The sequence below is a fragment of the Orcinus orca genome, chromosome 1 (assembly GCF_937001465.1).
Source record: "Orcinus orca chromosome 1, mOrcOrc1.1, whole genome shotgun sequence".
Taxonomy (NCBI): domain Eukaryota; kingdom Metazoa; phylum Chordata; class Mammalia; order Artiodactyla; family Delphinidae; genus Orcinus; species Orcinus orca.
In genome coordinates this window covers 132,122,153-132,149,572 of record NC_064559.1, presented here as the reverse complement: position 1 = coordinate 132,149,572, position 27,420 = coordinate 132,122,153, and the positions used below count along the sequence as shown (strand labels likewise).

The following is a 27,420-nucleotide window of genomic DNA, read 5'->3' as shown; positions in this document are numbered from 1 at the left end:
ATATGGCATTGCTTTAAAAAAGTGTTAGAGGGCAAGGGTTTTTTTTTTGTTTTTTTTTTAAAAACATCTTTATTGGAGTATAATTGCTTTACAATGGTGTGTTAGCTTCTGCTGTATAACAAAGTGGATCAGCTATATGTATACATATATTCCCATATCCCCTCCCTCTTGTGTCTCCCCCCCACCCTCCCTATCCCACCCCTCTAGGTGGTCACAAAGCACTGAGCTGATCTCCCTGAAGAGCAAGGGTTTTATATTTGGATAAAGTGGCAGAAACTTTCCAAGGCAATTCATTCCCTCCCCCATCTTCCACCTTATTTGTAGGTCCTTGTGCTGCTACCACCACACTTCCAGCCCTTATGTCTCAACCAACCTAGTATCTCAACCATTACAGTAACCTCCTGCTGTCCAAGCTGCCAATCCTGTCTCTCTCCATCCCTCACCCATACTGTCACCAAGGCGATCTTTCTACAAAGTAAACACATGATGAGGCAGGATAGCATCTAAACATCTGAACTGGCACGGGACCAGAGAGGGCCTCTGCCTGCCGCACTTCCCACCACTCCCCCAAGTACTTGCCATATGGAACCACTCACAGTGGCAGAACACATCATGATGCTTCACGTCTCCTGGGTCTTTTTACAGCCTGTTCCCCACCTGGCTTGCTCACCTGGTAACTGCTCCTGTCCTCCACAGGTTTTCACTTTCTCTGTAAAGCCTCCCGACTCCCTTTCTTTCCTCAGGATGGAGCTACCCTCCGTGCCCTGTGCACACCACTAGCCCAGCCCTTCTCTCGCATGAACTGCTACTATCTACCAGCAAACCTGCCACCCCACTTGACAAGGCCAAGAGAGCGCCTAGTTCGTTCTGAATCTCCTGGCCTGGAAAGGTGCTGGGCACAAAGCAGGGACTCAGTAATTGCTTGTTGAATGAAAGCTCAATGGTGTTACTTACAGGAAAGGCGATGCCACAATTTCTTCAGTCTCACAACACTTACTTCCCTCACTGCCCAGAAATGATCTTTCGGCCAGGCTTTAAAGCTAGTATGTGATTTTTCACCTAATAGCTCCACCTAAAAACCAATTATCAAATCATTTAGTAGTTCCATGTCTCCCCGCAGAATCCACTAAACTTTCCTCCTGTTTGCTAATTAAAACCCAGTCCTCTGACATTCCCTGACATGACAAACATCTTCCTGTGGGAACACACAGAGCCCTGAGCCCTGAGAATTCTGAATCTTACTTAGCAAGCGTCCATTGAAGGGGCAAACGTGAAGCACCTGACTGTCCAACAAGCCGCAGGCTTCAAAATGCACTGAGCCACCCCTTCTCCCGACTGCTCTTCCCTACTGAAACCACGCACAGCATTTGTATTTTACATTCTGGTTATGCTACCAGACTTTTTAAAAAAGCAGAACATTACTCTCTCTGCCAGTGCTGGGAGTTTTATTACAAGAACTTACGGCTAGGCAACAAGAGCCAAGTTTATTATTTTTTCTGGATCAGATTCAACAACCTTGTCCAAAAGAGCAAGAAACAAGCAAAAGAGGCAACCAGCCCTTTTGTTTCCACACCTGCGTTTAAGCTTTAACTCTTAAAGTCCTAAGCAGACCCACTGAAGCCTCAAGATTGATCTCCCAAGCCTCAGGGAAGGGAACCAAATGCCGGCTAATGGGTGCAGACACCATTTTCCTGGAACTGAGGCTCTTCGTCTTAGCACTTATCTCAGCACATCAGCTGACTCAGAGGCCTGGCGGTTGCCTCACAGTCACTCTGCGGCCTCCCCCAAGCTGGTGTGGTCTTCAGTGAGGAGGGAGAGAGAATCTTTGCTGAGGATAATGCCATATTGCAAGGCCTCACCTAGTCCTACCCACCTCCTCCCGCCTCGTCCACGCTCCCAGATGAAAATGCAGGCCGCACGTAATTGCACGGGTGGCAGCTGAGTTTCCTCTGAAGTTTCCCCTCATCTCCTTCATGTGCACTCACATGTTACCTTCTCGATAGAGCCTATTTAAAATTACAATCCAACCACCCGGCAGCCCCCACTCTAGCACTCTGACTCCCTCACACCTGCTTTACATGTTCTTATTTCTAGATTAGAGTATAATATAGCCAGCTTCTAAACTACCGTGTAATTTACTTATATATTATGCTTATAGCCCATCTCCTCCCACTAGAATGTAAGCTCCTTCAGAGGCTGGGATTTTAGCCTGCTTTGTTTAGGGGCATATCCCAAGCGCAGTGTTGGGTATAGAAAAGACACTCAATAAGTGTTCAATGAATGAATGAATCCTGAGGTCCCATTAACTGGCAGTGGCTACCTAAAGTTCTGTGCCGGGAAGAATTCTGAGGCCATACTCAGGAGCAGTGGAGAAAGGGGAATGAGTGCCATGGTCACTCATGTGCCTGCCAGGGGCTCAGGGCAGGCTCTCCTGGCTCTATGGCTGCCCAGTAAAATAGCCACTGGCCATTGAGAGCTTCAAATGTTGCTAGTTAAATTGACCTGTGTCATAACTGTAAAATACACACCAGATTTTGAAGGCGTAGTAAAACCAGTGTTAAGAAGAAATCTCACTGCTTCCTGAAGTGTGATCCTCAGATCAGTGTATCACAGACAAAAGTATGTTAAAATGCAGGTTCCAGGGTGGGGTGGGAATGTAGGGTCAGGCAACTGCATTATAATCCTCCGCCCACTATCCCATGATTCCCAGGCATACTTGAGGATCACTGCTCTGTGCCATAGATAAAAATATTATGTAAACTCCAATCTTTGTAAAGCGTGAAGAGGATTACTTGGAGAACAAGCAAGAATTTTCTCCCCTGCACTGGTTAAAAAAAAAGCTAAGAGGGTGAGAGTAAAGCCAAGTCATTTTTGGAGTCATCTTCTTCTATATCTAAAAAGATAGAAACGGGCCCTGTGAAACGAGGAGCCATAGCTCCCCAATGATAAAGAAATGCTTGCTGAAATCTCAGAGGAAAATCTGTTCCAGGAATCAAGCTCTCTCTCTCCCCCCCCCCACACACACGCATGCACGCGTGCACACCCAATAGCTGGGCTGTGGTCCATTTAGAGCCTGAGTTATCGCTTGGGTGAGCGCCTGCTATTCAGGTTACAGCTCTGTGAGGCTGCTTTAACTCGCACACGCAACTTCGCACATTTACATGACTTTGGCATTGCTGAAAGTTCAACACTTGCACAGTCAGGATGAGCTCCTCTCCCTCTTCTGTCCTGCCCTACCCCCAACCTTTACTATTCCTATTCCTTTTTATTGACTCTTTCACTGACACATCTCTTTCTGGAGATGCCTGCTTAGGAGAACAGGAAGAGCAAAACAAGGAAAACAAATAAAGCAAAGAAAAACACGTGGGCATTTCAGAAACACCTGCCATGCCAAGAATTTGCTAGTTCAATTCTAGGGGGAAAAAAGACTTATGGTAAAGTAGAATAGGCATTTCTCTAGAGCTTAGGTTTATGTATAAGTAGGATCTATGCAGATTGGCCTGAGAACTCGTAACAGTGCCCACACAGAAAGGCATTGAGGAGATTATGCTTTGATGTATTTTGTGCACCAAGTCCAGCAAAAACAAACTTACATAAAGTGCTGGAACAGTCTTGAAATATTTACCTCCCAAATGAGGATGGGACCCTACATTCTGAAAGAGGAAAATCACACGTTCTCCCTACCCCAATTCCTGGGAGGACTGTGCTTGCCCAGTTCCTCCAAAGTCTCGTGATATGAAATGTGATCTGAAACATGTTTTTCTACTAACCATATATCATGACTCAATGTTTTTTTCAAAGTTTGTTTTAAAGAAATAATAACTTCCATGCCCATGAACCTACAGTCATAATTTGCAAAGCTACATATTCATGAGCCATGTGATTGTGGTCTCTGCCAGTAGTGCACTCAAGAAACACAAATCCATGCAACCATTTAAAAATTCTTGGATGAAAAAAAAATTCTTTGATGTTTTAATTTTGTATCCACAACCATATTACTCTGTCCAATAAAATGAATTAAAATATATTCAACAATTTTTCTCAAAACATTCATGATGATCATCCTCTGCTTTTAATTTTTATTCCTGTTGAAATATAAAGAATAAAGGATTGAAAGTACCTTCTGTTCTTAATGCCCTACATGTTTACACATGTCCAAGAGGAAAGCTCTGAGATGCTACCCTCCAAATAGAAACACGCACAAACTTGAACGTGAGCCAGTACAAAAGCAATACTGTAATCTCCCATGGAGATGTTACAAGAATGATAGTATATGTGAATATATATATATACACAAAGACAAGCAAAATAACTCACTGCATCTGAAAGATGAACTCAGTCCCCACAGGTTACCAAATTAATGAAGCATACGCTGCTTTATAATATAGAGTTTTCCAAAGTAGAGCCCCAGGCCACACAGGGATCCTCAGTGACCTTACAGAATCATTTCTTGAGACTCTTAAATTTATTCTTTCCCATCTTCCAATGCAGCATGATGTTAGAAGGAGTTGACCCAAACTTTAAAGTGTATTTATCATCTAAAGGGTGTTTTTCAGGAAAAAACAATAAAATGTTGGCATCCTTACCAGTACTTGCCATGATCCTCAATCTATTGTGGCCCTCCAAGTGTGCTTCTGGGAAATCCCTCACCAAGAAGGATTCTTTCTTCTATTTTTCTTTTAAGTTACATCCAATCTGCCGACCCAGGTTCAAGGGCACAAACTGGATTTTACAAACAGTTGGCTCCAAATAGGCACCTAGAATTCTCTTTACAGAGTTCCTCTTCATCAAGACTGACAATCTAAGTTCAGTTTTGCAGACAAGGAAATTGAGGCTCAAAGAAGCTAAAGAATCTGCCTGAGGCACAGAGTTGGTAAAAAGCAGGATCGACAACAGAACCAAACACCTCGTTTCTCACTCCAGAGCTCTTTCTACTCCACCTCCATGAAGTAGCTGCTACTGAGCGCAAGAAATCAGTAGAGTAGGGTAGACAGGAGCCCCCTGGACCCTGGATTAATAGAACACTGGGAGAGAAAGTCCCACAGGCGCTTACTGATCATTCAGTGCATGTTTCATAGATACTGAATCCTCACATCTGACAACTGAAGAAACTGTTGTCAGAGTTTCTTCTGAGAGGTTAGGTAAAGCCCCAGATTACATAATTTTAGCAAGGTGCACGTTCAGACTGCATCTGCAGGACTCCAAAAGCTATGCAATACAAACCCAGGCTTTTACAAGAGTGACAGGGGAAAGCAGTAAGGCAGGGCAGGGGGTTGTGCCTTCTCTACCTCTTGCACAGTCTCCCCGTCAGGTTGTTTCCTTCTCTCTCTCCCCGCCACCTTCCCCAGAAGCTGGAGGAGCTATGCTGGTGAAAGTGGAGGAGAAAGGGAATGGAAGGTGCAGAAAGAAAATCGTAGTGACTGTTATGGAAGCAAAAAATTGCTTGGCTAGAAGAAGAGAGATCTGCTAAACAACAACAGCAAGAAAAACTGCCAAAGAATCTGAAAATGATCGAATAGAGACTATAGTAGATACAGCATGACGAGAACCTGAGGCTGTAAAAATGTTAAATATAAGTGCTTCTGTGACGTTCAGTTTTATATGTCAATTTGGCTTGGCTGTAGTCTCCAATCATCCAATCAAACACTAATCTAGTTGTTGCTGTGAAAGTATTTTGTAGATATAATTAAACTCCACAATCAGGTGGCTCTAGGTAAGGGAGATTATCTTAGATAATCTGTGTGGGCCTGATCCATCGGTTGAAAGGCCTTACGAGCAGAGCTGAGGCTTCCCTGAGGAAGAAGAAATCCCACCTGTAGACAGCAGCTTTGGCTCCTGCCAGAGAGTTCTGGCTGCCCTTCCTGACTACTGGCCCTACAGGTTTCTGACTTACCTTGCCTGTCCCAACAGCGTCATAAGCTGATTTCCTGCAATAAACCTCTCCCCGTATATACCCACAGCTGGTCCCCTTTTTCTGGATAACCCCTGACTGACAGCTTCTGTGAATGGCTGATATAGACCCCAAGAGAAATGGAGCTGCATATTCTAGCCCAGAAACCACAGATCTAAGAACACTTTGGGGGAAAAGGGTTCTAAAGGACATTTCCTTGTGGGGCAAGATGAAGGTGGGGCCTCCAACCCAAAACGACTGTTTGGAGCCCTCTTGAACTTCCTAAGCATAGCTTTCAACCAAAGGCAGGCCGTGTATTTGTGCCCACCCCCATTTTCCAGTCTACATTCCACAGTCTCTGAAGACGACTGCGGGGATCTCCTATGCCAAAGCCAGAAGGCTGAACTGAACACGTTTAACAGCTATGAAGAAATGATCCCCAGAGGGCTAAGAACAGATGCAGATATTAAAGCAGGGCATCCTGGTAGAGCTGATCCAGAGACAGGACAACCAGAGGAGCCCAGGGACACAATATTGCTGGGAAAGCAGCCAAGAAGCAGTTTTTAAATCCTTACCTGAATGACGTCCCTCAGAAGGGTCACCCAACTACCTTCCTTGCACTATCGGTGACTGAGGGATAGTGGCAAGGGCTCCAAGCAAAGGAGGAAAAGAAACAGGGAAAGAGGGGCTCAAAACACTTGGGGGGTTTAATCACTTTTAGAATGCTTTGCTACTTTTAAGGCAGCAGCCACTATAGCTCACTTCCAGCTATTGGTAGAGCAACTGTAGCACTATTTCAGAAGCGTCACATGGTATCTAGGAATACTGTTGTTATGTACAGTCAGATGTGGTCAGGACCACCTCCCACATCTAGGTCTTGGGGAAAATCATTTATCCTAGGTATCTTCCTCTGCAAAGGAGAGCCCTGGACCAGATGACAGTGGGTAATTAAAATCTAATATCCTGGACTTCCCTGGTGGCACAGTGGTTAAGAATCCACCTGCCAATGCAGGGAACACGGGTTAGATCCCTGGCCTGGGAAGATCCCACATGACCCAGAGCAACTAAGCCTGTGTGCCACAAGTACTGAGCCTGCGCCCTAGAGCCCGTGAGCCACAACTACTGAGCCCGCATGCTGCAACTGCTGAAGCCCGCACGCCTAGAGCCTGTGCTCCGCAAGAAGAGAAGCCACTGCAATGAGAAGCCCGTGCACCACAACGGAGAGTAGCCCCCACCTGCCGCAACTAGAGAAAGCCTGCACGCAGCAACGAAGACCCAATGTAGCCAAAAATAAATAATAAATAAATTTATTTTAAAAATATCTAATATCCCTGCCTCACCTATTACTCCCATTCAAAGTATAACTTCATTCAATCCCAGTGTCAAAATCTGGGATATGTGATGTAAAGGGAGAAAGTAGGGGGAGTCTAGCCCAAACTACTAATCCCCATCATTAAAAAAAAAAAAATTTTTATTATTATTTTTGCTAATTTTTATTGAGCACTTACTTTGTGCCAGGCACTATTCTAAGCACTTTACACAGGTTATAGCCACCACTCACTGTGTGACCGGGCACAAGTTAACTCAACCTCTCACTGTGTCAGTTTCCTCATCTTAAAATGAGGATAATAAGAGTACTTACTTCATAGGCTTGTTATGAAAATTAGAGATCAAATGGGCAGTGGCCACTGTGGGCTTTTGCCAGAGATGGCAGATGGATAAGCCCCTGACTTCCAGGTACAACCTGCTTCCTAGTATCGCAGCTATGTCATTCACCACCCAAAAAGGACAAGGCAGAAGGAAGCAAACCGGTGATGACTCCTTGGTCCAGGGGCATTAAAAGGTTGCAACAGGGCTTCCCTGGTGGCGCAGTGGTTGAGAGTCCGCCTGCCAATGCAGGGGACACGGGTTCGTGCCCCGGTCCGAGAAGATCCCACATGTCACGGAGCGGCTGGGCCTGTGAGCCATGGCCGCTGAGCCTGCGCGTCTGGAGCCTGTGCTCCGCAACAGGAGAGGCCCACGTACCGCAAAAAAAAAAAAGTTTGCAACACAGACCCTAGGCCATCTGGGGACAGGGTATAAGGATCAAGGGCAAAGGCAGATCCTGAGATATAAATTCCACTCTGGACAAAGAAATAGGAAGACTAAAGGGGCTTCTTCCTCCCCTGAAGAAATCTGCTTCCAAGCCAGAGAGCTGGATGATGGAGGCCTGAAATGCCAGAACTGGGTTGCCTCAAATAAACTCAACGACTCTCCCTAGGAAGGAGTCAGGCCATCCTGCAGTCTTTTTCAGAGACAAGGAATGTCAGCTACCTGTGGGGAGCATTTACCAAGGGCCTCACTGTCTGCAATTTATGAGAAGACCAAGGCAACGCCAATGAGCTTTCAAGTCAGCCTCACTAGAATTTCCCAGGAGACAGATTTCCCCCATCCCATGACCTGAAAAAAATATTCTGCCATCTCCCTTAACAAAACATTTGCTTTTTCTACCAAACAGCTCTCTGGAGGCTGTCCACCACATTAACCAAGGGCACTAGAGACGTTACATTTGATACAATTGCCCAACGCTTGGGAAGGGCAGATTCATCAGATTACCAGATCAGCCTTTAACAGTAAAGCCTTAAAGGGCAGCATGGGACTCTACACAAAAAAACATCAACCTTCCGCCACAGAGCCATGACAAAGCAAGTCCAGCAGAGGCAGGAAAAGTCCATGCTTGCGTGAACCCTTCAGGACAGGATGTCTTGATCAGGAAGAATACACCCAGGCAAACCTCCTAAGGCCACTCACTGACAACATTCATCAGTTTTAATATAACGAGTTAGGGTAAATCCTAGGAAGTCTTTCAAAAACTCTTTCTGGACCAGGATTACCAGCCCAAACTGGACTCTTTCCAATGCTCTAATTACCTCAGTGACATTTAGGAAGAGCTCTCTCACCACAAAAGGGCCAGAAACTCACTCCTAGGAAATATGGTAGTTGACCGACCCTAGTTCATGAGAGGATCAAGCCCCTTATAATTAAGGCTCTTATGGACAAGCCACAAAACCAAGAGATAAGCAGCCTCTGGGACAAAAATGCCTGGTACACAACCGCTTGGAATATCCCACAGGACACAGTGAGTCATTCCACAAGAGATATTTTTAAAAAAGAAAAGGGAAGAACCAATCTTGAAACATTTAGTTATTTAATCTGCCTTTAAGAGAGAATTTGTTTGGGGAAAGACCTCACTGGAAAATCCAAAATGGTATATTCAGACTCCTATATATAGGGGTGACACTTCTGGTTGAGCAAAAGGCCGTGCTTGGGTCTGCAACCCCGAGCCCTCAACCACATGCTGCTCCCCGGTCAGCCTCACAGAAGGAGCTGCCTTAATTGCACTTGGAATAAGAAGATTCTTGTTTGCTCCAGTTTTCAGGATCCACTGGTGGTACTTCCCAGTCTCGTAATCATCCCTCCCACACCACGGGAAGCTCCTTGAGGGCAGGGCAATCCACCCCCTTTCTCTCTGGAGCCTCCACACTTAGGACAGTTCCCAGCAGGCACTGAAAACTAGGTGTTGGATGAATGAACAAGTAGATCCAGAAACCGTCATACCAGGTATGCTAATGTCATGTTTTTCTAAACATGGGGAGAACTGCCAAACAAGAGTAAGGAGGAAGTTCAAAAAGAAAAAAAAAAAATCATTTCCAGGTTTTTAAATGCAACACAGTAGAGAATACAGAAATTTTTCAAAAGTTCCCTCCTCCACAAGCAAACTTGAATGTCTGAGTTATTCAGAGGGCATTTTTGGACGCTCAGTGTCCAGTTACACATCACTTGGATTCAGAAAAGGAATTTCTGGACATGCGCTGTGGTACAGGCTGTGCATGTCCCTTCCTAGAGCAGCGCTAAGCACACATCTGGGGCTATTTAACAACTGATTGGAAATTTCGCCTTCTGATTTCCAGTTAAATACTGGGCACAAGAAAACAAATAGCACTTGTTTTTCACTGAGCCTTGTTAGTCATCCAAACTGCAATGCAGACCAGAGAACTGCCTGTGGTTTGGTGGCAGAGCCCCAACATATTTGGACCTTCCCCCCCCCAAGTTTAAGTGAAAGGAATAAACCGATTTTGGCAACCTCAGCTTCTTCACCCACCCACCCCACTCAAAAACACAAAATAAGGTTTTAAATATTAAGCATGTTCCTGGTATTAATTTACATTTTTCATTAGGGTTAAATTTTTATTTGTTTTTAATCCAAAGCCAAGAGCATAGAGTTTGGTTTCTCTCATTTATTTCAATTGCCCTGCTCTAATATTTACTTGGATTTGCTGAAGAGGCAATGTTCAGATTACCATTTTCTGTTTCCAGTTAAACTGGGATGTAATATGTAGCAGTTGTACTATCAAAGAATGAGAGTTTGAAAGCTGGAAGGAACTTCAGAGATTGACTAGTACCACCTCCTCACTTTAGAGATGAGGAAACTGAGGCTTGAGTAGTGAAGTGATTTTGTCCGGTGATTGATGTATATAACTGGTTAGTGGCAGAACCAAAGACTAATAATTGGGTCTCCTGACACCCAGGCCAGAGTGTTAACTAGAAACAAAAATCTGAGTTACCTCTAGGTAGAACTGCCAGAAAAAATCAGGACACCCAGTTAAATCTGAATTTCAGATAAACAATGAATAACTTTTTAGTATAAATATGCCCCAAATATTGGAAACTCTACCTCGAAGACCAATATCCCCTTCAACTCCCCACCTTCATTCAAACACACACACATTTACATGCATTTCTTTCCTGATTTTACTGATAAATGGCTGGGAAAAATAAATCATAGTACTGTAATCCCAACAGTGAATGAGGTTGGAAGAAGTTGCTGCTTATTTCTTGAGACTTTCCTAATCTTAAAATACATTTTTCCCCTCACGAGCAGGCAAAGCAACAAGCCCGATGTCAAAGGGCTGCAGAGGCCCCTGGATTAGACATTTCATGTTATTAGAAGTCAGGCATTAGGGTCTCATCTAGAGAATTTCTGCTTGTCCCAGGGTTCTAAGTCTGTAGACCTTTTAGGAGAGAGTGCTTAGGTTTGTAATACAAATAAAGCAAGATTTTTTCAATAAAAACCATGGGATAAAGTAAAATGATTTTAAAGTTTGGTTCACTGATTTTACAACATCACTTTTGAAAAGAATGCTGCCTCAAGCTTTTTTTCTAACAGCTTTATTGAGATATAATTCAACCTTATTATAATTCTATTACATAAACTACATAAACATGATTATATATTAGAATTCATTCTTATAATTCACTTTATTGAGACATCATAATATTCCTCCTTTTAAACTGTACAATTCAGTATTTTTAGTGTATTCACAATTGTGGCAAGAATCACCACTACCTAATTTCACAAAATTTTTATCACCCCCCCCCCGCCCCCACCCAAAGAAACTTCATCCCGTTCATAGTCATTCCCCATCTTCCCCTCCCACTATCCTCTGCCAACTACTGATCTACTTTCCATCTCTATGGATTTGCCTGGTTGGGATATTTCATACAAATGGAATCACACACTATGTGGCCTTTTGCACCTGGCTTCTTTCATTTATGTTTCCAAGGTCCGTCCATGTTCGGTATGTATCAGTACTTCATTCCTTTTAACGGCCAAATAATATTCTATTGTATGGATATACCACTTTTTTAATCCATTCATCAGTTGATGGACATTTAGGTTGTTTGCACTTTTTTATTATTATGAATAATGCTGTTATGAACATTTGTGGACGAGTTTTTCTACGGACATATGTTTTCCAAAGCCCCATTTTACCTTCCCACCAGCAATGTATGAGAGTTCCAATTCCCCTATATCCCCAACACCACTTGTTCTTATCTGCCTTTTTTATTATAGCCATCTAGTGGGTGTGAAGTGGATTCTCATTGTGGTTTTAAATTTGCATTTTCCTAATGACTAATGATTTTGAGCATCTTTTCATGTGTTTATTGGCCATTTGTGTTATTTCTTTGGAGAAACGTCTGTTCAAATTGTAGCATGTTTTTAAAGACAATCTGGTACTGTGGCTCTTCCCAATCTTTTTTTAGCAACCTCAAGTTAAAAGTTCAGACATCTATTACACAGTTGAGCTACCATACTTCTTCTTTGATGCAGAGATAATTGCATAAATAAAAATAAGCTTAGATGATCCTTCTAAGAGAGTTTTACTTGTAGTTTCAACATGACAGACTGAGAGAGTAGGATTATTTTTATTTCTGATTGCTCTGAAGCATAACTCTAACCTACCCAATTTTCTCTGGGCTATCCCTACACCCTGCAAAAGAAAACCTATGAGGCTGTGAGAACTCCAATGCGCGCGCACGCGCCTGTGTATGTGTATGTGTGTGACATACTCAAAGATCTACTACTTCACACTCAGCCTGAGATAACCACTCTCATCCATTCCCATTTCCTGGGTAACCAGAACAACCAGATAAAGGAACTGCACTTGCAGAGGAAACTCAGTCCCATTTTCTCCCTACGTGACACACTCCCTCTTGCCTGCACTGTGGAATCAAGAGAAGGACTAAAAAGATTTGACAGTAGAAAACAGATACTTTTTTAGACGGTATTAAAATATGTTTTCAGTCACCCTTGTGGGTGGCTGAGACATTTTGAGTAACACAAGGTCCTGCTAACTAATTATGAAAGGTTTCCTTTTTTAAATTGGGCAGTTATAATAATGCAGACATGACAACTTAAAAGGTTCACCATGATAGATGAGTAGATGCCAATACTTGAACTTTTCTCACAACCCTACTTAAAAATAATTATAATAACTGTTGGGAATTCCCTGGTGGTCCAGTGGTTAAGACTCCATGCTTTCACTGCTGAGGGTGCGGGTTCAATCCCTGGTTGGGGAACTAAGATCCCACAAGTTGCGCGGCACAGCCAAAAATTTTTTTTTAATTTTTTAAATAACTGTTAAAGTATTGTAACTCTACACAGAAAGTAAAGACAGCTTTACAACAGTAATGCAAATCCTTCAGCAATAATATAAAGGAGGGAGCAAGGACATACACATCTTCGACTGAGAGTCAAGGGACCCACCCTCTCTCCTCAGCTCCCTTAAGCTCTCCAGGTAACTTTGGAAAAGACACTGATAGAAATGGCTAAGCCTCAGTTTCCAAAGATTCCATGGGCCTTCCAAAGTGTTTGGATGAAACATTTTATGTAAAATAATTTAGTTATCTTATCCCTAACCTTCAACTCTTAACTACAATAAATGGATAAATGAAACACACCACTGATTTTCTATCCAGATCCCTCTGCTGCAATGGCTGTCAAGTCATTCATTTCAGGTTACAGAGAGCAAGGGAAGAGCTTGCCTTGCCTTCTTTCTTTCAGCACAGTCTCTGTTAGGGAGAGCTGCCCAGCTTGTGAGAGAACTTGTATCACTCGTCGTCTAACTATCTGAGAACCTGAATGAACAACAGATGCTCCACTATCTCTTCCAGGCCATGAGGAAATGTGCAGATAGAGAAAACCATGTTCCCTAAAGAAGGTCTGCTGGACAGCAAGGCAGAGTTCATGTGTCCCACAATTTAAATCCTCGACTTCTCCCAGTGCTGCCTCCCTTGTGTTGGTAATTTGAGATTTATCACTTGATCTACAATCTCCTTACATGGGATAAACTCCAAATAGGGTTGATGTTCAATTATTTACTAAAACCGTCTCCTGTGGTTCATTGTTAGTGCATCTTAAGCTGCTGGCCAAGAAGCAGTTCTTACAGATATTAAACAAAATTAAAGCAAATAAATACTAACTAGGAGTAAGATACTTTCCCTTAAAAGTCACAGAGAGGCAGTTTGAAGAAAGAATCTAGAAAGTGATCAGTACAACTATGATAGATGTGGTCCACACTTTTCATCTGGACCTACAGCCCAGAGAAATGGGAACTCCTTTCAATCTGGGGCCGGCCAAGCTAGACATTTCATAATTAGAAATGTAAATTCAACGTCCTTCCCAAGTGTTCTTTACTATGACTAATAATAAATAGCAACAAAAATGGTAGGTAATGTTTATGAAATTATCAGTGCCAGGTCCCATACTAAACGTTTTACATGTAATCTCACTTAATGAAGAAAACAACCTCATGATGTAGGGACTATTATCATTCCCATATTACAACTGAGGAAAGTCAGGCTTAGAGAAATTAAATACTTTTCCCAGGTTCTGCCTGGATTCAAACCAGGGTAGGCAAAGCCTTTGCTCATAACCTCTCTATAACCTGCCCAATGTAGTAGCCACTAGCCTCTCATAGCTATCGAGCTCCTGAAATGGCTAGTGTGCTTAAGGAATTGTATTTCTGACTTTAGTTAATTAAAAAATTTTTTTAATATTTATTTATTTAGGCTGTGCTGGGTCTTAGTTGTGGCACACGGGATCTTCGTTGCAGCATGTTTAGTGGCAGCATGCAGGATCTTTAGTTGCGGCATGGGGACTCTTAGTTGTGGCATGCATGTGGGATCTAGTACCCCGACCAGGAAGGTAACCCGGGCCCCCTGTATTGGGCGTGTGGAGTCTCACCCACTGGACCACCAGGGAAGTCCTCTGATTTTGGTTAATTTAAATTTAAATAGCTACACATAGCTAGTACCTACAGTATTGGACGGTGCAGCTCTGCACGATAAGGGCTAAATGAGCATATGACTTTATAATCACGGCCCTTAGTCTTACTATCACAAATGCCTTTAATTACAGGAGATTGACAATGCTTGTAAGTATGAAGGGAGCCAGTTTAGCATAAGAGCTTGTAGAGTTAAGTCCTATATGAGTTTGAGTCTCAACTCTGCCAGTAATTAGCCAAGTGATCTGGGTCACTACTTAACCTCTCTAAATCTTAGTTCCTCATCTGTGAATGCATCTGTAAAATGGAGTAAATCGTGACAGGGTTATTATGAGAATTAAATAAGATAAAGTATTAGAGCACTTATGCAATACCTGGAATGTACTAAGTGCTAAATAAATGTGCTGATAATAGTAATAACAACTAATTCTGACTTTTGGACTTTTAAATTTAGAAGTAATGAGAGTTTCAATTCTCAGAAAAGGCTATAATTTAAGTTATTAGTAACTCTTATCTTGTAAATGTACTTTTGAGTTTAAAAAAGTTTTATTTTGAAAATAATTCACATTTACAAAGTTGCAAATATAGTACAAAGACTCATGGACACTCTTTAACTAGATTCCCCAGTTTTCAACACCTTGCCATATTTGCTTTATTATTCTATCTACACAATAATTTTTTTTCTGAATTATTTGGCCCTTTAACCCTTAATGCTTAAGTGTATTATGTTTCCTAAGAAGGATATTCTCTTATATAAGAAAAGTACAATTATTAAATCTATGAAATATAACATTGATACAATACTTTAATCTATAGGCTCAATTCCAATTTCTCCTATTGTCCCTCTGATGTCCTTTATAGCAAGGGTGCCACTCCCTACCCAGGGATCACATGTGTCTTTTTAGCCTCCTTCAATCTGGAATGGCTCCCCAGTCTTTCTTTGTCTTTCATGACTAACATTTTTGCAGAGTACGGGCCAAGTTATTTTATTGAATGTCACCCAATTTAGTTTTCTCCAGTGTTTCCTTATGATTAGACTCAGATTATATGCATTTTGGGCTAGAATAATAACTAATTTAAGACCATGTAAATATACTGTTCCTCAAACTCCCTCCACCACCACTAGATCTAGTATCTGTTGATGACTCTTGCCTAATCAACTTTTACTGTGATGGTTACCAACTGATGATTTTCTAACTCCATCATTCCTTCTATATCAATCGATGGGTATTCTATAAAGAGGAGCTTTCCCTTCTCTCCTTTTTACTCATTTATTTATCTACTTTTAAACTGTATTGACTATGGATTCTTACCTTATTCAATGGGGACCTTTGAGTTAAAAGTACTCTTCAAATACAAGTGACAAGAAACTACAGAACTGAATTAAGAATCATTAATTAGGCAAAATGTATTCATTGTGCAAGACGAAGACTATTAACTGAGGCCTCTTCTTGTTTTGATCGCTTGTAGGCAAGAGAGGTTTAAGAGTCCAAGGCTCTGTAGTTTAGGACATCAGCACATAGCTCTAGCAATAGACAATGTGAGTTATCACTGTGAAGTGCAGTGTTGCTCATCATCAGACATGATATCATACCCCAAATATTCTATCCAAACAACCCATCAATTCCTCCACAACTAGCAAACTTGAATGTTCTGGCAAACTCAAAAGGACATGATTTACAAATAGTAGGTAATATTTGGATCCTTCCACAAGAGCTGGGTTCCAGCTTTTTTATAAAATACAAATGTTTTCATTTTGGAGCTCACTGTGTTACTTTCTCAACAAACAGATCCTCATATCAGAAATTAGGCCTGTGTTATACACAAATAAAATGGGTTTGTGCATATTTATTTTGCGGTCAGAGACCACACACCTAATGGCTACTTACGATATTTACATTGCTCCTGGTACTATGGGGAGCGTGGGGAGGCGGTCTCAGAGCTGAGACCAAAGCTCAGTCCACACAAAGAAGGACTGCAGATCCTGCTCTATTGTGCAAGAGAGACCGGACTCTCCATCCACAGAAGAGGGCATGTGAATGGTATCTGTTTTCTGTGAATGCTTATCGATGCCATCCAAATATCACTAACAGCAAAATCCAAATTTAATACACTGTGGACTCTGGTATTATTTCGATGAAATAAGCCTTTTAAAAAGCCTTGCAAAATTTTAGGGTCATTATATCCTTATGCTAAGGATCACTTTGGGAGGGTTTCAAACACTTACCAAGAAAAGTCTGGAGATGCCAATTGCAAGTCTCTCTGTCTTCAGATGCCAAACCAGGGGCTGTGGGGAGTTGAGCAGGAACACGACAGGCTTGTGGTGAATGTAGACTGAGGAGATGGGATTCAGGTGCAGAGTGACCTAGGAAGAAACAAAGAGAAGTCTTAGCACTGGCTTTCCATTAAAATCACTTAGCACAGAATCTGGAATTCTTTTTCACAGCTCACCATTAACAGAAACAAGCTATAAGCTAGTTCAGATTCTGTGGATTCGATATATTAGGTTGAACTAGATGATACTGCCAATATTTGATCATTTTTTAACTACAAAACATAGCTATATCGTGTGGTTCAACCCACATTAATTCCAACCAAAACATGAATCAGCTCCTAGTAATGGCAGAATACAAATAAACAGAACACTTCTTTTTTTCGAAGTTGGCAAAGGCAAAATAAAGGTTACCTTCCCTCAGGACTACCTTATCCTTCAAGTCAAATGACCAAGTTCAAAATTGGAGTACAGAATCAATCACCTGGGGGCATGTCATCCCTCTGGATCACCAAAGAAATGACTTTGTTCTCTTCCAGGTAAACTCCAACCTCCCTCTATAAAGTTAAGTGAGTTCTGCCAAAGAAAAGTGCCGAAAGCTAAGGGAAAGGGGCTGCCAAGGGGAGCTGCCAGTGCTTTCATCATCCCAGCTATTAGCTCAAAGGGATTTTCCAAAGAAATGAAGCATAGAGAACACACAGAATAAAAACTGATTGTACACAGTCCCAATCCAAAAAAAGAAAAAACAGGGAAGAAAACCAGGAGTCTGCATAGGAAAACTGTGGCCAGTTTTGATAGCAGATCAAGGACTACTGTAGGTTACACTGTCATCATTAGCATCATCCAAAAGCACCTGTGAGGATATCTGGAAACAGTGGGTTCAGCAACACCCTCCCAGAGCACATCACCCAAGATCAGTCAACACAAACACAGAAAAGCGATAGGATGAATAAAGAAATACTGAACAGATGCTTTCATATAAGTATGTCTCACACTGGCTTTCTGGACAGAGGGCTGAGGCAAGACCCAAGAATCACGTATTTAAACAAACTGAACTCACCAAAGAGCACCACAGAGTGATAAGAGAGGGAAAGAACAAAAAAGGACTTTAGCTAAAAAGACACAGACTGAGTGATACACTGGGAATAATCGTACATCTCAGCCATAATCCTTATGAGGATTAAATGGTCTAGATCTATGATCTGAATCTATACAATCATCAGGGGTAGAGCACTCAAAGCTGGAATACTTTACTTGATATCTTCCCAGTGGCTGCTGGCTCACTCTGATCTCAATGTATCTCTGCCTTTCATTGTAGAGACTGCTTATGACACCAGTGTCACTTACTACAGTGTACTCTCAAGTCACTGATAATAAGGCACTAAACTTAACTTTCTATATCCATGCCTTAGCGCACGATAGGCACTCAGTAAATGCCAACTGGATGTTTGTCTCTACTTTTCAAGGCCACAAAAGTACTTTATTCTATGAATAATTAGCACTGTGGTATACAATAGCATCTCATTCATTTGCTACTGAGTGTATGTGTCTTAATTTTCAAAATACACTGCAAATACTCAGTAGGCAAAGATATGTCTTACGTTTAATACTCTGCTTGATATAGAGTAGATAATTTTTTAATGATGGATTTATCACAACAAATTCATAAATTTATGTTACCCAGAAAGCTTTTTTAAAATCTGATTAATAGGCTCAAAGGAATTTAGTTAGCTAATTTACCAAAAAGTGAAAAAACACATGAGCGAGACTCCAACTGTCGTGAGCTAGGAGTCATTTTAATATTGGCATAAGCATAGGATCATTTTAATACTGGCGTAAGCATAGCACTAAAAGCAGAGTACTAATGAACAATGATGTCAATTTGATGTCAGCTACAGCAAATTAACATGTTCTTTTATTGTACAGAATCTACCTCACAGCATTTTGGAGATGCTGTCCACATCTAGAAATAATCAGACTGATCGCCACTATAAACAGGAGAGGCTGTAGAAACAGAGCAGGGGCAGAGATTCATACTGCAGCATTAACTAGACAGAGAGAGGCACACTACAGAAAGCACACACTACGGAGAGTGAAGAAAGGAGAGATGAAATCATTACTGGTCCAAGAGTACTTGAAAATTGCAAAGAAACACTCTGTCACTTATAGTATGTGAAAAGTTTCCAGATTTATTCATTCCAAAACTGTTTATTGAGCACAAGAAGAGCAATGTATACCCACAGAGGGCACATCAACTCTTTTTTGGATGATTTTCTTTGCAGCCCTCAGGCATATGATTCTTCTTGGAGCTCACAGATACAATAGTAATAAATATATATCTCAAATGAACAAGAATTTTTTTAAAAAAACCTTAGGAAATGAAAAGAAAAATATGTATGAGACACATATTGGTGCTCAAGTCCAAAATTTTCCAGATGGTCAAAAGTGTTGAGGCCTGGCTCATACCATCAAGGAAAGATTTCTAGGAGCCATGGCTCTCTGAGCTTTCCTGGAATCGGTTCCCTCTTCAATATGTGGCAGTGTCTGGCCAAGATGAATCCCCGACTCTGGCACATGGGGCCCAGGCAAAGCCCCAAAAACCATTTGGCAAAGAAGAATTGACACGACGATTGGGAAATTAAAAGAAAAATACTCAATACTTTTTTAAAAAGATCATTTGGCAGGAACAGAGAGTCCTCCAAGCACCTGCTCACCTAATCCCTCAGCAACCTTCCTCCACTTGAATAAATCTTACTGAAGGGAAACTAGAGGACAACCAAAAACAACCAACAAAAGAACGAAGGTAGAAAAGCTCTCGGAAATGTGGGGAGAACATACCCGTAACAGCTCTTAAAGAATTCCTGGCTAAGGTGCCTAATTTCTCTCAGGCTGAAAAAAAGAAGAAGGAGGGGGGGGGGAAGAAGAGAAGAAGATGAAAAAAAAAGAAGTAAAAAATAAAGAAAATCCTCTTTAGAACCAATTACAGATCAGGATAGACTATAGTTACAAAGGTAAGAGCGTTCTGCTAAAGTTTTTTTCCCCTGGGTAAACTGTCCAGTGATCATGGTCTGAAGACCAGAGGTGAGACAGACTGTAGCAAAGAAATAGCCCATGGAGAAGTGATACAAATAGTATTCAGTAATTTCCAACTTGGAAATCCAAACAATAGTTTAAAGAGTTGACTCTCAACCCTATGTCAAATTTACACATAAAAATACGGGTCATCACTTAGTCCATGGACAAAACTGAACCCACATAGCTGATGGCTTCTTTCTTAACCTTTGGGAATCATAGAGCACTTGAGAACTTAAGGCAAGTTATGAACGCCACACCCCAAACACACCAAAAAACCCCATATGCACATAAAACTTTCTGACCACGTCAAGGAAATACATCCATTGCAGGGCCCATAAACCCCAGGTTAAGTAACCATTAACCCAGGTTAAAGAATCCATTATAGATGAGTAGGAAAATTCTAATGACAGAATCAGGAACAAAACTACTCCCTGTAATTAAACTAGAAATTACAACTCTAGTCTTAAGATATCATCCCCTCAGGGAAAGAACATAATAGATGACAACTCAGAACTAAAAAATTTTCACATGCAGTTTCTGGGGTTCCAGTGACTTCTTGAAACCATACTTTGACCATATAGTGGTCCATAAAGTCCTGTCCAAGAATTCCAGCTTTAATCACATTTGTCTCAAACAGTGCTGAATGTTCAGTCTTCCTAATGTCGTGAGAAAATACAAGTAAATGTGATCTGTCACATCCCAGATGTAGACACTGTTCCTCATGCACTGCTGACCCCTCCCCCAAATAAAGAAAAGCTAATTGGTCTAATCTGTTCCATGACATCTATTTATATTAGGTCTTCTGAGGCTATCTGTGCACTTCAATAAACTACTAGATGCAATTAATGTAGTTCTCCTATTTTACAAAGAAATCCAAAGTAAATCTTTTTTGAGTACTCTTCTGGGGAATCTGAACACAGTTGTAACGAAAGTCAAGGCCAACTCTCAGGTGCATAAAGCCTCTGAGTGGAAAGACAACCTTCCTATCTCCCATTTAGGAAGCATGTCCCTGTCCACATTATCACCAGAAAACAACAGGGAGAGTTTTCTCTGGACCCTTGTCTGGGTGAAGACTCAGCTCTCCAAAGATTATCTTTGATAAGCAAAAACTATACATTGTAGCAAACTTGGTAAATCACTTTATCTAAATGAATTATGTACTTTCTTACAGAAAAGAAAAAAAACCACCCTACTCTCTTGATGGAAAGATGCCATATGAAAATTGTTTTGAACTTCCCAGGATTCGTGGTAGAGATGCAAGATATTTCTACCACAGTGACTTCAAAATTTTCTTATTAGTCAGATCCCCTACTCCTGGGGTTTGTTAAAACAAGCAAAAGAAAAGCGAGTGGAACAACTGATACGAGAGTCTAACAGTTGTCTAATTTTGCTAACGTGTCAGTGAAGTTCCAGCTCAACATTTCTGATTCTTGTAAGAGCCCCTATGGACCCATGAAACAGTGAAGTCATCCAAAACACTACCAGAGGGACTCCTGTTCTCTAAAACCAGACCAAATATTGCTCTGAGATGGATGATCCAATAATCAGTTTACATGAAGACAGATAAGAGAAGCACTCCAGCACTGTGTCTATAAACAAGACCCATAAACTCCCACCCTGGTGTGTGTGTAGTCATATCTATGCCCTCTTCAGAGGTAAGCAGACATCCATTTAGCAACAGTGTTCGCAGTAACTGAAAACATCCTAAATCTGGGTCCCATAGCACTCGTAATTTACACAGCCGAACAGTGAGACATGAACCTACTTCAGGACACTAGGGTAACCACAGCAGAACCCAAATTTCACTTACATGGAGGCAAAAGGACTTTTAGAAACTCAAATCTGGCCCAGATGCATCTGAAATACACAACCAATTGCTGGGAGTGGGGAACAGTAGTTAGTTGCTTTGCAGTGTTTTAAAGTATATTCCAGTCTGAGGAACCCCTACAGCTGACATTTTATTTACCACTGCTTGTCTTTTGCCATCTGGGAATTGGTATAAAAAGATTCCCTTAAAATATTCTTAGAGGGGTGGATTCGGAACTTTAAAAAATTTCCTTATGATTTTATTTTTACATTTCTCTGAATTTCTAGAACATCAGTTAGCATCAAATTCAAGGAATCTCAGCCCCCCTAAGTGTCTCTACGCTACCCGGGAAGTCAGCTGACCATTCACCCTCGTCTCAGCAGCATTAAGGTCAAAGACTTCACTGCTATGACAAATGATATCAAGTTCCTGCCCAATGGTTTTTTCTTGAAACACTTAACATGATGAGAGCAACAAAGCCAGTCAATTCCAAAACTAATTCCTCCTCCCCTCAACAAGGACAGGATTCAGGATTCCCTGGGAACCTCTGAAAATAATCTAATAAAACCATAAAATAGGGGGAAAAAGCCCTAAAATGAAAGACTGAAATATAATGCAGAAATAAGTCTGCCCTCTCTGCTCTGTATTTTGAATGTCCTGGAAAAATACTCGGAACTAAATTTGGGTTGGGGGTTGAGGGACAAGAGCTCATATAAACAGAAGAGTATTTCTGAAACTACAGGTCATGACCCTCTAAAGGAGTCCTGGGAGAGTTGCAAGGGGATTCCAGGGACCCTAGCCCTGCCTTCCCAGAGTAGCCCACTGCTCAGTCACTATGGGGAAGGGAGGCTGAGAAAGGGGAGACCCCAGGTGTGGGTATGTTCTGAGGTACAGGTGCTTCTAATGGCAAGTCTGGGAACACCGACAAGCACTTTCCCATCGTCCTGGAGCATTAAGCATCTGCCGTCTGAAAACGGGACTGTGTGTGTCAGTAACACACCACGGCCCTTCAGGACGGTAGCCTGCAGCACCCTCCCGCCAGCCGCAGGACTGACATGTGTGTCCAGCTCAAAATGCAGCCTCCAGGGAAATCTTCCCTGTCCTGCAGGCAGACTTGGGTCCAGCGCCGCTCCCACAGACCACACTCCTGTTTCTACCTTCACACGGCACGGCAACGATCTGGTCAGATGTTTGCCGTTGACTCCCCACCTTACATTGTGAAATCCTCAGGGCATTCTTCAAGGGCAGAAACTAAGTCACACTCATTTCTGCATCCTTGGGCCTAGCACAGGGCTAGACATCGAGTAAGCAGGCAACAAGTTTTCTGAAAGATGAACAAAAGGAAGCACCAATAACAGTTATTCATGAAATGTGACTCAAGTAATGGTTACAGAGTCATATGGTTGCACTTCCCTGGCCATAAAGTGATGGGGGGATGCATCTAGTAAAGAGAACATTAACTTCACTATCCAGTTCTACTTGAACTTTAAAACACAGTTAAGGAAAGCAAACAGATTCCAGCTCGTGCTTCCAAAACAAATGGTAGGGGCTGCCTGGAACGTGTGTCGGACAGAATTCGAGGCCACGCCCAGGCTTTGTGAGAATAACTGCCCTGATTATCATCCTCTGTTGTGTGTATAGGCCAGGGCAGGGCACCACCTATGCCATTTAGGGGAATCACACTAGGCAAACAAAGAAAACAGAATGTTTTTATTTATTATCTTTTACAGTTATGCAAATACAAATACGTGAAACGTGAAGAAAACTTTGGAGCATGTTTACCTTCTCAGGGGTAGATAACAAAGATAAAATTTTGACCAAATATTCTACTATCTTTTACAGGCACAGAATTTTAAATGATTTTCATTCAGGCAATGAAGTGTATTAGAAACTGAACTTCTAGACAAATTGAAGGAACTCAATATTGGCAAACTGACCAATGTGAAAAAAAAAGTTTGCTTTTATTTTTTCATATTCCTTTGTCACACTTAATAAACAGATCGATTCCACTTTATTATTGTTTCGAACACTAACAGAAGTTCCATATAATATGTACCGTGTCAATTTATTTCCTCTCAATGTCTACTTTTTACAATGGGCTTGAAATTGTTTTTGCTACCTGTTTAGTGAGCCAGTCCTTTGACATGTATTACGTCTATAATAATAGGATGTCAGGATGGCCTGCTTGTCAGTACTATGGTAAACAGAACTGTGTAATAAAGAGAATCATGGGGTGACCAGTAGAAGCTAATTTAAAAGGTAGGCATAGCAAGAACCCAATTCCCATATGATCTGAATACTGGATTAATCATTTCCATCTGCCAGTTGTAGTTACGGATCTCAATAAAGATTGCTGCCTATGCACCATCTTACAGTTAGCAAATACACCAGTGTTCAGGTAGTGATTAAATTTAATTTGATGCTCTAAGCGTCAAAAGATGGCATTTGGATTCCCCTGGGCTAGTACATTAACCTTTACCTGGTAAGGAATTCTGAATGGGCACACAGTGTTAGCTTTCTAGAACAAAAGAGAAACCTAGAGAGGAGTAATTACTGAGATATGGATGTTCAAAAACACTACACTTGGAATTGTTGTTGTTAGTAGGAATAGTGGTGCCAACAGTAGTGACAGCCATCACCTCCCAAAGAAAGACAATAAGCAGACCCCTGGGTCCATCTACTGGATTAAGACTCACTACTCTCACCAAGAGACGCTTTGCATAATTATCTAGTTATTCCCATTTTAAAGATGAAGAAATTGGTGCTTAGAGATAAATAATTTATCCAAAGGTATATGGCTAGAAAGTGGCAATGCTAAGAATAGAATGAACGTCTCTCATTCATAAGAATATTCATATTCTATTCCTAAGAACAGAATGAAATGTCTGACTCTTCCTTTCTCCCTACCTTCCCATCCCACTCTTAATCTTGGGTGTTGGCCATAGGGCATAGGGGTTGATGGGGAGCTGCTCTACAGAAGTAAGAGCCAGGAACTATTTTGCTTCTGGAAAAGAGGGAAAGACAAAGAAGAAAGGAAGGGGACTGAGTTGTAAGCAAGAAAACAGGAGGTCAGCACAAGCCGAGAGGTCAGTGAAACTCCACAGGGATGGGTCAACAAGTATTTTTATGAATAGTGATGTCTACAGTGCAGCTAAAGTTGTCTGAATTGCTTTGATGTGAGTTCCCCTCTATCTCCTCTACAAAAACTCTAATAATGCTTACTGTTCTCATGAACGAAGGCACTATGGAATTCAAGATAGTGTTGGTTGCATTTCAAATCCAAGTGAATCAGGTGTATCGCAGCCATGTAACATATAGAGTTATAAACCCAGGAAGTGGAGAGGGCCACAAGAATGCTAAGGCTCTGGCAATCTGCAGAAATATACCCTCCTCTGGATTTCTTCATGCCACGGAATTAGCAGAGGTGTGAGTCAATCATTCCTTGAGCTCCAGGACCTCCCAGTTGATGTGTGGATTAGACCAAGTCACTCTCTAAGGAAACTAAATTCTGATTACAGTAGAATTGGGAATAATGTGAAGTCTTATTTCCTTTGAAAGCTCTAACCAAAACAACTCCTGAAATTCACAGTACCAGTCCCCTAAGAGTATTCTGGTCTCATCCAGCCAGGTTATAATTTTAAGTGGAAATGTTTTTAGAGGAACTATAGTTTCAACATTACATGGCCTATCTAGAGAAAGGGAGAACAAATAATCCAGAGGTCAAAGGTGGGAGAACATGTTATCTGTCTGTGTTTTGGGAACATTTTTCCTGAAAAAGCATTATTTTCTTTGATCAAATGTTCTATTATCTCTTAGAGGCACAGAATTTTAAATGCTTTTAATTCAGGCAATGAACTGTGTCAGAACAGCCTAATGCACAACAGAGCAAATGCAGTTTGCAGTGTTTACATTAGAGTTCAGTACTGTTGCCTGTTTTCCTCCTCAGAATCAGTTCTCCCTAAGCCCTGAAATGAGTTTTCAGGGTAAGAGCTATGATCACAGAAAGCAGAGGGAAAGTTGCCAAAATATGCCTACAGAACTTGGCATGCTGTAAGTGATAAGTGTCTAAGATGGGATCATATCTTCCCAGAGCCAGTACTGAAGGGTTTAAATTTCCTATTTTCTTCAGGCAGCATTAAAAGTAGTTCAATACATTTGTTCTAACTGGAAAGGGACAAAGCTACAGTAAAGAGGTGGACACCTGGTGACAAATTCATTATAGTTACATTATACCCTTAAAAACCTTTCAGCACTTAATTAATAACCTGAAGGAAAAAGGAAAATAAAACGTAAAAAAAAAGAAAGAAGCAAAAGACTAAGTTGTAAGAAGTCTGAACAACATTCCTTATTTAGATCAAGAAGGAACCTCTTGACATCTATGTACAAGTAAATCAGAATTGAGTGTCATAGCAGGGATGAGGAATAGATTTCACCTCAGAATGAAACAAGTGCAAATTCTAACATAAGCCAGGACTTTCCTGGTGGTACAGTGGTTAAGAATCCGCCTGCCAATGCAGGGGACACGTGTTCGAGCCCTGGTCCGGGAAGATCTCACATGCCGTGGAGCAACTAAGCCTGTGCACCACAACTCCTGAGCCTGTGCTCTAGAGCCCACAAGCCACAACTACTGAGCCCACGTACACAACTACTGAAGCCCGCACGCCTAGAGCCCGTGCTCTGCAACAAGAGAAGCCACTGCAATGAGAAGCTTGCACACCACAACGAAGAGTAGCCCCCGCTCGCCACAACTAGAGAAAGCCCGCGCACAGCAAACAAAGACCCAACGCAGGCAATCAATCAATCAATCAATCAATCAATCAAATTCAAACACAAACCATTTGATTTTCAAGTCATATAACTTATACACAGTCGTTCGTTTCCCAATAATGAAGATACTGTAATTCTGTCAACACCATACACATAGTCAGCAAATTTAAACCCTGGTGAATCAAGTCATAATGCTGGGAATTAGTGAATGTGCAGAGCAACAGAAAGGGGAACAATATCAGTTCATTTCTAAGTGAATAATTAAAACTGCTTTCCCTATTTGACATTAGGAAATATGAGGTTCTGCCTTAATATTTGTAAATATTAATTGTCAACTTTTTATACAGTCTCATTTTTTATATGTAAAATGACTTATAAAAAAGCTCATAATCTCTGAATTTTACTCAGTATGTTAAACATGGAAGGCACAGCTGGAGCTCTTGTATTTAAACAGAGTTTGAAAGTACTACAAAGCCTTAGTTTCCCATGCAAATAGAGAAAAGTACAAGCTACTCTTCCATAATACATCTCTAAAGAAACGTTCTAATCCTGACCAAAGTCTGGAAGGTCCTAAAAGATATCAAAATCAGATAGCTTAAGCTCTATTTCATAATTCAGGGAAGACGCAAATGCCTATTAAGTCAACAGCCACTAGTCTTCTACTTCTCAATTGCAGCAAAACTACTATAGTCTCCCATTCTGTCTTTGACTCGTCCTTTGAAAATACCATTAATAAGAAGTAAATTGAGCCAAAATGGGAAAAGCAGAAGGGGTGGGGGTGTTGCATTACAAAACATTCAGGCTTAGATTATAAATTTAAATATTCCAAAATTACCAGGATCTTGTAGATAATAATGAAGATTCTCTGCCATTCATGATATTTGGCCAGAAGTAAGAAATCTGACTCACAATGACAAATCTCTCTATAAAAACATGATCTGAATGGGCTTCCCTGGTGGTGCAGTGGTTGAGAGTCCGCCTGCCGATGCAGGGGACATGGGTT

At 41.4% G+C, this 27,420-nt stretch overlaps 1 protein-coding gene across 14 annotated transcripts in view; it reads right to left on the bottom strand.

Annotated features, from left to right (window-relative positions):
* The window catches only part of TGFBR3 (transforming growth factor beta receptor 3), a 205,649-nt gene that overhangs the window by 60,284 nt on the left and 117,945 nt on the right, over positions 1 to 27,420 (bottom strand). For all 14 annotated transcript variants that reach the window (XR_007478987.1, XR_007478989.1, XR_007478988.1 and 11 more), the window contains one exon: positions 16,724 to 16,861. Coding sequence is in view for 11 of the 14 variants with exons in the window: in XM_049714200.1 (XP_049570157.1) it covers positions 16,724 to 16,861 (138 nt within the window). In the remaining 3 variants the exon portion in view is untranslated. The remainder of the gene's footprint in view (positions 1 to 16,723; positions 16,862 to 27,420) is intronic.